General features: G+C 39.4%; 1 protein-coding gene across 1 annotated transcript in view; it reads right to left on the bottom strand.

Annotated features, from left to right (window-relative positions):
- The window catches only part of LOC141290549 (collagen alpha-1(XX) chain), a 46,454-nt gene that overhangs the window by 27,803 nt on the left and 6,766 nt on the right, over positions 1 to 11,885 (bottom strand). The window contains exons 3-5 of the mRNA XM_073822671.1: positions 8,153 to 8,257; positions 3,702 to 3,845; positions 2,548 to 2,706 (exon numbers count right to left, since the gene is read on the bottom strand). Coding sequence (XP_073678772.1) covers positions 2,548 to 2,706; positions 3,702 to 3,845; positions 8,153 to 8,257 — 408 coding nt within the window. The remainder of the gene's footprint in view (positions 1 to 2,547; positions 2,707 to 3,701; positions 3,846 to 8,152; positions 8,258 to 11,885) is intronic.

Genomic DNA, 11,885 nt, shown 5'->3' with positions numbered 1-11,885 from the left:
CTGGAGCCCAGCCACAGTGATCTTTGGGTTCTTCTTTACCTCTCTCACCAAGGCTCTTCTCCCCCGATAGCTCAGTTTGGCCAGACGGCCATCTCTAGGAAGGGTTCTGGTCGTCCCAAACGTCTTCCCTTTAAGGATTATGGAGGCCACTGTGCTCTTAGGAACCTTAAGTGCAGTAGAAATTTTTTTGTAACCTTGGCCAGATCTGTGCCTTGCCACAATTCTGTCTCTGAGCTCTTCAGGCAGTTCCTTTGACCTCATGATTCTCATTTGCTCTGACATGCACTGTGAGCTGTAAGGTCTTATATAGACAGGTGTGTGGCTTTCCTAATCAAGTCCAATCAGTATAATCAAACACAGCTGGACTCAAATGAAGGTGCAAAACCATCTCAAGGATGATCAGAAGAAATGGACAGCACCTGAGTTAAATATATGAGTGTCACAGCAAAGGGTCTGAATACTTAGGACCATGTGATATTTCAGTTTTTCTTTTTTAATAAATCTGCAAAAATGTCAACAATTCTATGTTTTTCTGTCAATATGGGGTGCTGTGTGTACATTAATGAGGAAAACAAATCAATTTAAATGATTTTAGCAAATGGCTGCAATTTAACAAAGAGTGAAACATTTAAGGGGGTCTGAATACTTTCCGTACCCACTGTATATATATTAGGTCTGCAACAACTAATCGATAAAATCGATTATTATCGATAATGAAATTTGTCGACAACGATTCTCATTATCGATGAATCGGTCCGCCCACAGTGCACGTACAACTTCAGAGGATCACGTCAAATAACAGCACTGAATGACACATTTCTATAAACAAAATGCATCTAAAAAATAGTGGAGGAAACAGACTGAGATGCTGCAGGAGAGTTACGTGATCCAAGCTGCTCAAAACAGGAGAATTCCTTATTTAAAACTAATAGAGTAATGGCTTGCCCTGTGAGGCGCTTTGAGATCCGTTTGCATCCTCAGTATGAAAACTTTCAGTTTGCGGTCATATCCTTATCTGTAAATGTCACAAATTCACTCGAGATTTTCCATTTAAAAATCCATTCTGGCAGTCTGTAAGTTTAAATCTTTAATGAATGAGCGTGTCAGACAGCCGGAACACAGAACACAGAAAGGGAGACAATTGATACTCAACTCAGCGCAAAAACATTCATTGTGCTGAAACACCTGTCGTTGAATGTTAAATTTAGATTTAAATACAACATGTAGTGCGCGTGTTTATGGAGGGTATGAACAGTAGGGCTGTGACGGTGGCAGATTTTAACCACTGCCGGTGGCGCGGTGTTTTATATATAAATAAATGAGGCTCAAACATTATTCACGAACGTGCGTGTTTTGCAATTTCTGTCGGTGAACAAGCAGTCTACAAAACACTAAAATAAATCAACGAAATAATACATTTAAATAAGAAAGTAGCCTAAATAAGTGTTAAATAGGCTATTAAACAAACATTCGTTGCAAAAATTCCTACAACCTCGACAGCTCATCAGAATTACTGGCCGAGTTCTCTTTCTCTTCCCCGTTGCACAGCTGCTGTTTTTAATAGCAAAGTAATTACATTTATTTTCGTTTCTTTAGTTTATAAAGTTAATTTAGAAATATATTTGGAACATGTTTTATTTGTGAAATTCAAGTTTTTGTTTTTTTAAAGTAACGACAAAGCGGCCGGCGGCAGATAGATCAGTTTAGCCTTCTCAAATCATCACGATTTAAATTAAAATCCTTAGATATAAAAAATAAATAAATAAAAAAATAAAATTAAGCATATCACAATATTAGTTTAATCGTTTAACCTAGATAAATGTGTAGGCTACTAATAGGCGCATATCCAATAGTTTGTGCAGAGAGTGAAAGCTTTGCAGTACATGGAGGTGCAAGTGCTATGTGAAACTTCATTTTTGCTCATAAATGTAAGAGTAATAAATTTACTTTAAATTATAACTTCACTACTATAAAACGAAATAATTGAAATCGAAAACAAAACTCTTTTATTAGCTATAGGCCTAATCCATAAAGATGCACTCAGAAAATACTAGTTTATTAATAAATAATATGAATATCTCCTTACTTTTCCCCTCCACATTCATGGTAGGCCTAATTACTTTAGCTGGGGCTTTGGGCCAGCTTCAGCTTACTGCGTGCATTTGAACGCGGAACTCTTGCGCTCGCTGCTGTTGGTGGGACACTAAACACCGCCACGGCAGAATAAATAGCAGAAACACTGTATTTTATGCTTGTTAGTGTGTTTTTCTTCAGATATTTGTCCTTTCTCTTTATTACAACAGGTGAATTGTTGTAAATTGTTAAGCACTGTGTTTTCAAAGCATTCAGAATGTGGAATAGTGTTATTTAAAAAATAAATAAATAATTGGAATTTTTAAGCCAACGAATCGATTAATCGAAAAATTAATCGGCGAACTAATCGATTATCAAAATAATCGTTAGTTGCAGCCCTAATATATATATATATATATATATATACATACATACAGAGAGTTAAATAAATAAAGGAGCTTGTGGATCCTCTACCTGTAGTTGTTGGTTCTCGGTAGAGCACAGTGGGAAGGGCAGCTAAAGCCTCCGTCACGTCATCCACCTCTCCAGATCCAGAGCCAATGGAGTTAGTTTTCTTCTTCTGCTGCTCCCTGTTCCCACTGCGGATCTGCTCTTCCTCACGCAACCCATCGACTGAGAGGAAACAAAGAACAATGAAAGAGTGTGTGTAAACAATTTTAGCTGATTTATTTAGTAATTTACTAGGAATATCCTCTAATATAAAACAAGTAAACAGTATTTAAGCCCCATTTTATTAACACCTGTCTGACATCTACAGTAAGCAGATCCACATGGAAAAAATGAGTGGATACTTAGGCTTTTATGAGGGAACAATGGAACAATCCCCCTAGACAAGCAAGTTTGGCCCTCCAGCCAAACCACACGACTGGCCTGTCCAGACCTGCACGGGGCGACACAGTAACCTACTCTCCCAAGTTCTCATCCCAACGAATCACAGATGTTTGGCATAGTCTGCATCTTTTGACAATGACGACACCAGGCTATTATGGAATAGAGTCGAAATACTTTTATCACTGGTGTTTGCATTCTTATTTTAGCACATTTAAAGCTAGACTGAGTCAGGTTTTTTCATCATTTGATATGAGGTTTCTTTCAGGGAGGTCTTTTGGTGGGACATTACTGAGTTTTAAAGGGAATTCCAAAACTGTTTGGTGCCTGTAAAAACACAAGCGTCAGTCCCAGCCTGTAATCCAGCAGGAATCCACCATTCGACACTGTCAATTACAGACAGTTCCCTCCTGAACACTGTCTGTGTGTGTGGGGGGAGTATGTAGTGTGTTAAAAGGGACTGTTTCTGTACTTTGGAATTGTGTTGACATCTTATGACCGCCGGGAACGTACAGAATTTAGCTTCTCGTGCACAAAGGGCAATCTGGGAAGATTCCACACCTAACAGAAGGGAAACCTCTAATCTCAATATTTAACTTTGAGGCGTACTGTTACTATTTTTAGCACAGACATGAATGATTGAGGAGAGATGCTTAAACAGGTGAAATATTTTATAGAGGTTACAAGAAGGAGTTGGCTCTTTTGATTTGGAGCACTTAACCATGCCTTTCTAACTATGTTCGCAACCATATCAACATCCCATTATCCTTCATTCTTACTGGTGAAGCGTCTTTTTGCAATGAGTTTCTCCTGCGTCCCATTAAGAACCATAACTTGGAGGAGATACTCCTGTCTGGGGTCCAGGCCTGCCACCGTGGCCCGGGCGCGTGTGGTTGTCAGCATCAGCTCTGGCTGAGGAACCTCTGGAAAAGAAAAAGAAATGGTGCTTTATAGGGATATCAAAATCTCACAATATGATAATATTGTAATATGAAGTCCACGATACAATATTTATTGCGAAAACATTTTGTACATTTTATACAAGTTAAATTATTCTATCTAATGTACTTTGACAGTTGAAAATAAGAGATTCAACCCATGTTCTTATCTAAGGAGGCGAGTCAGAAAAAAGTCAGTGAATTGATTTGTACCTGTAGTTTAAAGAAGACTCAGCCCTCTTTTTATTTGTGATATACTGTCTCAGACTAAATTACATTCACACTGGTGTTTTAGGAAGCCAATGAAATTAGAACATAATATTAATAATAATAACAATGACAGTAATAGCCATATATTGTGAAACAATTGCACTGCAAAATAAATGAAAATGAATATTTCATAGGTATATTAGTTTTTGCTTTACACTACAACAAGGAAATTCTGATACTTCTTTCCTAATTTCTACACTTGAAAGAAATATTTTGAACCGCTAGATGTCAGCAATTCATACTGCACTTTTTAGCTTTTATTTTGACATAAACAGCAGGAGAGCTTTTATTTTGAAGGAAAACTCCATCTTCAGTGAAAACAGGCTTACAAAAACGCATCTACAAATCTACGAAATGCAGTGATCATCTGCCGCAAAATAAAGCATAACTGGTGGCCTTTGCATTCTCAAACATGTGCTAAACTCACAGAACATGCAATCAATGAGTTCATTGCATTCATTCACTGTGAACTGAGCTGTTCTGAGGTACCAAAAACACCGGATCACGAGTTGATTGCCTGAACGAAGTGCACACTTGCCTTTAAAATGCTCGGCAAAAACAGACTTGATGAAGAGATTAAACCATATTGCACATTCGGTTTTAGTTCGTCTGACAGATACTGTGTCAAAGCATAACGGCCCAAAACACAACTTCAAAGATCTTTTATGTTAGAATAATAAATTTAAATATATTTTAAAAATGACACTTTTTGCCCGGAATACCTATCGTTTCATATCGCCATGTGAATATGATATGATATCACAATAACAATAATCGTTACATCCCAAAATTTAGATTTAAAGCTGTTTGCGTGTGTAATTTTTATGCCACCAAACATCACCAAACATCTAAAAAAAAAGACAAACCTCCACCTTCTATTGGTTGAAGAAGCAGGTAGTCCAGCACCAAACTCACACCATTGGTTGAGCTTAGGACATTTCCTTTATTTTTTTATATAAAAAAAGTGTATTGTACTTTTTGCAAGATTCTGAGATTCTTCTTTTTGAGATTCTGAGATTATTTTGTGAACCCGTAAAACAATGTAATGTGGATACTGAATGGCAAGGTTGTTAAAAACAGTTCATTTGCAGTGCAGCTTACTAAGAGTCAAAAAACAAGACAAAAAACAGTAGAAAATAACCATCTTAAATATATTATTATTCCTTGTGAGCTACACATTTCTGTAATTTCTTTCTTACTTTAGAATATAATGGTTGCTTTCCTGAAATGAGACAGTCTTGATGACGTATGCGACTGAAGAGGGCGACCTCCCGAAGGCACAGACTTCGAAATGAGACACAGCATGTGGTTTCATTTCATTTCAAGGTACGAGCGAAAATAAGAGTAGTAAATTATGATATTTAAATAAAGAATGGGCAGTGAGAAATTACACAGAAGTTAAACCTACATACTATCAAAAGATGGCAGACTGTGAGATTTTCTTGTGAACCGTGAATGCCTATTTCTGTCTGTCTGTGCCTGGAGCACTGTGGGGCATGTGTGCTGTTTGTTTTGCTGTGTGAACTTTCTCAAGACTGCAACAGACCTGTCTGGACTCACCTAAGTGAGCACAAGGGCGGAACAGTAGATAAGAGAGACAAAGATAAAGACAGGGAGAGAGACGGTGGGGAAGAGAGAAGGGTCAAAGATATGGACACACATATATAGAGTGGTAAAAAAAACAAGATGAGAATGAGATGAGAGAGAAGAGATACGAGCAAAGGTTATGACTATCCTGATTTGATCATCGCTCAAAAATCCTGCTTTTCCATTCCTCACCTGTTCTGACTGCTTACTCAGTAGGACAAGAATGTATTGTACTAGAAAGAAAGAAAGAAAGAAAGAAAGAAAGAAAGAAAGAAAGAAAGAAAGAAAGAAATGCCCTTGATAATGTCTGGCTATAATTTGCAATTCTTTATTCATTTTCAAATAACTAGTATGGTGATAATAAATCAAAATTTAAAAAAATAAGTCACTTTCCTATCTATTAGATTCATTTGCTGTCAAATACTGACTTTTTATTTCAAAATTTCAAATGCTGTTGGTTAATTAAATAAATTTGAATGTTTCAGTGGAATCCAGGTCCTGTTATGTGTAGCGGACAAAATTTGGGTGTTTCCACAGAGCAGCGGATGATTTAATCTGCCCTGGAGCGACCATTTATGACTGCTATACGCTATGTTGTTCATGACACTCAGATAAGAAAAAAAAAAAAAAGAAATTAATACTTTTATTCAGCAAGGATGGATTAAAGAATTAGTTCACTTCCAGAATAAATATTTCCTGATATTTACTCACCCCCAAGTCATCCAAGATGTTCATATCTTTCTTTCTTCAGTTGAAAAGAAAGGTTTTTGAGGAAAACATTCCAGGATTTTTCTTCATATAGTGGACTTCAATGGAGATCACCATGTTGAAGGTACAAATTGCAGTTTTAATGCAGCTTCAAAGGACTCTACACAATCCCAGCCAAGAAATAAGGGCCTTATCTAGTGAAATGATTAGTCATTTTCTTAAAAAAAAATTTTTTTTATCACAAATGCTTGTCTTGCACTAGCTCTGCAATGCGGGTTTATGACTTCACACATTATGTAATCATGTGTCTGTTCTCCGGTTCAAAAAGGTTTACTTTTTTGTAAAGGCTGTTTGACTTTTGTTGCACATTCACTTGTAAACACTGGGTCAGTACTGGGTATAGTGTGAAGTCGAGCTAGTGCAAGACGAGCATTTGTGGTTAAAAAGTACATATATTTTTATGTTTTTTATAAAATGACCGATCTGGTATCGTGTAAAGCCCTTTGAAGCTGCATTGAAACTGCACTTCAACCCATTGGTCAACATTGAAGTCCACTCTATGGAGAAAAATCTTGGAATGTTTTCCTCAAAAACCTAATTTTTTTCGACTGAAGAAAGACTAGAATAAAGAATCTCAGTGAATACTTGCTTCACAGACATAAGAAATATACAGTATGTAACAAAAGTGAGTACACCCCTCACATTTCAGCAACTGTACTTAAATTGTACTTAAAGCACCTAATTTTAACTACTCTACAAGATACACAACTTTGTATGGTCCTGTCAAGCAGACAAAAACATAAACATGATGAATAGGACATGTGTCTGTGCAGGGTTAAACAACATACTGCTGTTATCACTTTTGTTGCCAGCTATTTTGACAATAATGGCTGTATGTTGAGTTATTTTTAGAGGACATTAAATCTATACTGCTATACAAGCTGCACATTGACTACTCTAAAATATATCCAAGTTTCATTTCTATAGTATTGTCCCTTAAGAAGATATACTAAAATGGTTGTTGAAATGTGAGGGGTGTACTCACTTTTGTGAGATACTGTATGTATAGAAAGCTTGAAATGTCTACTTTTCAATAGAGTTAGTCACGTCAAAAACAAATATTCTCTGATAAAGTAATCCAAATGTTCCCAAATGCTCCAGTATTTCCCATCTAAACTTATCTCTAATGTAATCATGCCCACAAACAGCTCCTCAGTAAACAAACATGAACATTAATCAAGTTTATCTCGGCTACTTTTAGTTTCTGGAAGAAGACGCGCTGAGAGGACTGAACCAGAATTTACCTCAGAAGAAGAACGCAATATGAAAATTATTGTTATGCTGCATGTTATTGTTAGTAACGGTAATGCCGTTGTAACGAGGGAAACAGTAATTTGTTTGATTACTGTTAGAAAGGCCATTTATTTATAACACAGTTATCCCAATCACCTGTCATTACTTCTTGTTTTTGGTTAGTTTAGGAAGTATTTGGCCCTTGTTGCATTTATACTACATTCGAACCGCACCAGGGTTCGTTTGGAAGCAGACCAAGACCATTCTTTTTAGCGGTCTCGTTTCCGCTTGTTTGGTGCGCACCAGGGTTTGGTTGGCAGCATTCACACTTAGTCAGATAAACCGCAGAGCTATCGCACCAGAGTTCGTTTTAATCAAACCAAACATGACGTGTAAACACACACTTAATTAGTTGCCATTAACTGCAGTCTCACCTGTGATGGGCCGCACACGGACCTTATATCCCTGCACTGGTCCTTCCGCCTCCTTCCATTTCATCTGCAGCCGATCTTCAGACAGAACAGTCAGCTTCAGCCGGCCTGGAAATGCATACAAAGACTTTATGCAAGATGTTTTCTGAAAACAGATGTTCACAACACATTACTAGCAAAGAAAACAGATGTTTTAAGACTGACAGTCATTTGATAAGTCTGATAAGTTTGTGTCTTCAGCCACATGCACACAATGAATATATGTGTAATAGCACAAGTCAAATGAGGGACAAAAAAAAGCCTGTAACTCTTAGAGAGGAGTGGGATCATGAGAAAAGAGGCCTGTATGTTGGGGCTATGGGGAATGGAGATATGTATGTCTTGAAAGATCAAAGTCTTCCTGTAAAAGCATCTCAATGGCTTTTTCCCCCCTCTACTTCCCCTCTGAGAACTTCTAATATTTGACTGGGAAGTTTTTCATTCATTCCTCCTTTTCCTTCATCACTGTTCTCTTGCTCAACTCTGCCCTTGTCTTCAGCTTATCTGCATAATTTCCACATGCCAGCTTGTCACAATCCCCTCTTTCATGTTCCCTGCCCCATCTTCCCCTCTCCCCAGCTGTCCGCGAGCGCTCAAAGCAGGCCCTGTAATGCCCTGCAGGGTAACAGGGGGTTGAGGACCACAGGAAATCTGCTTTTCGGTGGGGTTAAAGGTCAGCCTGAAGGGGCTGCATGTGTGTAACGTCATAGCCCAGATGAGTGTTAGAATGAGGATTGACCCCAAAAACATGAGGATCTTTGTCTTCTCTTACTGTAGTGTCTTTAAGCTCCCGATTATGTTATTGGGGGAGTGTAATTGAGGAAGTGGTGAAATGCTGGGTTCATGTACAAAATGTTTTTTATCAGGTATGAAACGTATGCTTAATGTGGTAACTTATAAATTAACAGATTTAATTAAAACATAAAAATATGCTTCATGTGGTAATATCCAATTAACAGGTTTAATTTAAGTAAAAAAAAGAAGAAGTGTTATTATTATTGCTGATATTACTATTATAAAATCATGGAATAGTGAAATGCTGGGTTTCATGTACTATAAAAATGTTTTGATTTTTGTTTGATTTAACTAAAAAATATTTAATTTATTATTACTGCCATTATTATTATTATTATTATTATTATTATTATTATAAAGCCAGGGAATTGTGAAATGCTGGGTTTCATGCACTGTAAAAATATTTTATTAGTTATAAAAATATGCTTTAAGTGGTAACAATGCAAATTAACAGGTTTAATTCAAGTAATAAAAATCTAATTATTATTGCTGACATTGTTATTATAAAACCATGGAATGGTGGCTTTCATGCACTATAAAACGCTAGTTACGCATGTAACTGTGGTTCTGTGAATTCTGGATGACCGCCAGAGGCAGTATGAATACTTTGGATTATCGCAGCACCAGCCAGACGTAGTGACGTATGCTGAGCCCTGGGGAGTTATAAGCCACAGTAACTCAGCACTCCGCCTCGGTACGCCTTTCTCGCGCATTCCAAGTGACGAAGAACTCTGGCGGTCATCCGGAATTCACAGAACCACAGTTACAGGCGTAACTAGCGTTCTGTTTCATTCCTACTGACCGCCAGAGGCAGTATGAATACTTTGGATGACACATACCAACATAGTCATGAGGAATGCTATCCACCTGATGCAAAATTTACGGCTGCTCCAGAAGAACCGCCGAGCACACGGCATGATGAGCAGCAACGTTAACCTTATAAAACCTGGCAAACATGCACGGAGAAACCCATGTAGCGGCAGTGCAGATGTCCGCCAAGGAAACTCCTCTAAAAGCCGTCCAAGATGATGAGATGGCTCTAGTGGAATGACAAGTTAAACCTGAGGGCAATGGTTTTCCTGCTGTCTTGTAAGCTAGTATAATAGTCTCTACTACCCAGTTTGACAATCTCTGTTTAGACACTGGAGCACCTTTCTTCATACCCCCATAACAGACAAACAACTGGTCTGAACGTCTAAACTGAGCAGTAGTGTCTACGTAACACCTCAAGGCCCGAACGGGACACAAAAGGTGAGCACTCGAATCAGACCCTAAAGTAGTCTGAAAAGAGGCCAGTTCAATGTTCAGATTTATTAACTGAGGAAGGAGGACTTTTGGAAGAAAAGAAGGATTGGGCCGTAAGACCACCCCGGAGTTATCTGGCAACCAACGCAAGCATAACTCACTAACAGAGAGCGCATGCAACTCACCAACTCATTTTGCAGAAGGAACAGCCAACAAAAAAACAGTTTTCAAGGATATCCATTTTATGTCACTGCTTTGCAAGGGCTCAAATTGGGATGAGCAAAGGAACGAAAGCACGAGTGGTAGATCCCATACCGGAAAATGAGGATTCCGAGCAGGTTTTAGAAGGCGTGCACCCTTTAGAAAACTGCAGACAAGCTTGTGAGATCCAAGAGAAGATCCCTCAACTGGAACATGATGTGCAGAAATCGCAGCAACATACACTTTCAATGTGGAAGCCGCTCTACCCTCTTCCAGTAAATGTTGAAGGAATCTCAGGACATTCGGGATGTCACATGTTGCAGGATTGAGCGCATGCTCCTCACACCATGCAGAGAAAAATTTCCATTTTGGATCACAATGCTCCAGTAAAGGATTTATCCCAATGGCCATACCCAAAGCTGCAGACGAGCTGGGTCCGGGTGCCAGACTCTGGCCTCCAGCTAGGAGAGGAGGTCCTTTCTGGGGGGAAGCTGCCACGGAGTGCCTGTTAGAAGTCTCAGTAACAGAAGAAAACCATGGTCTGGCAGGCCACCGTGGTGCCACAAGTAGCACTCTGTGCTTGCACAGAGAGATCCTGTGTAAAGTCTCCCATAACAGAGGGATTGGAGGAAACGCATACAGTAGACAGCTCGACCATCCGTGAGACAGTGCATCCTGGCCCAAGGGACTGGAGACTTCGGTCTTTGCGAACCATAAGCGACAGTGAGTGGTCTTCTCTGAAGCAAAAAGATCCACTTCTGCCCTTCCAAACCGTAGCCAGATCTCCTGCACTACATCCGGATGAAGCCTCCATTCTCCTGGATCCAACCGATCCCTGGAAAGAGCATCTGCTGTCTGGTTGCATGTTCCTAATATATGAGCTGCCCTCAGTGAAGCGAGCCACAGCTGGCACCATGTCAGAATCTCGTGAGTGAGCTGTAGAGACCTCCTGGACCTTGTGCCACCCTGGTGGTTCAGATGGAACACTGTTGAGGTATTGTCGGACCGAACAAGAACATGACGGCCTGCCAGGACTGGCAAGAAATACTTTAGAGCCATGAACACTGCACGTAGTTCCAGCAGATTGATATGTTCTTTGGCCTGTGTAGGTGTCCATCGTCCACAAATACCTCTCCGATTCCATGTTGCCCCCCAGCCTATGAGGGAAGCATCGGTCGTGACTAACTCCCGTCGAGAGGGAACCACACCCAGGGGCACTCCTGCCTTCAGAAACTCCACCTGTCTCCACCGCCTCAACGCACGTATGCAACTGTGAGAAATTACTATCAGCCGATGGAGATGTCGGTGGGACTGAGTTGTAAGCTGTTGTTCCATAACTGGAGTGGTCTGAGGTGGAGTAAACCGAGGGGAATCACCACTGTAGCAGCCGTTAACATCCCTATTAGTCACATAACCATCCGGTAATGCAGAGACACACCTGGCCGAAAGTGTGCCA

This window comes from Garra rufa, chromosome 18 (assembly GCF_049309525.1).
Source record: "Garra rufa chromosome 18, GarRuf1.0, whole genome shotgun sequence".
NCBI classification, from domain to species: domain Eukaryota; kingdom Metazoa; phylum Chordata; class Actinopteri; order Cypriniformes; family Cyprinidae; genus Garra; species Garra rufa.
The sequence above is the reverse complement of the archived record's forward strand: the minus strand, read 5'-3'. Positions and strand labels throughout refer to the sequence as shown.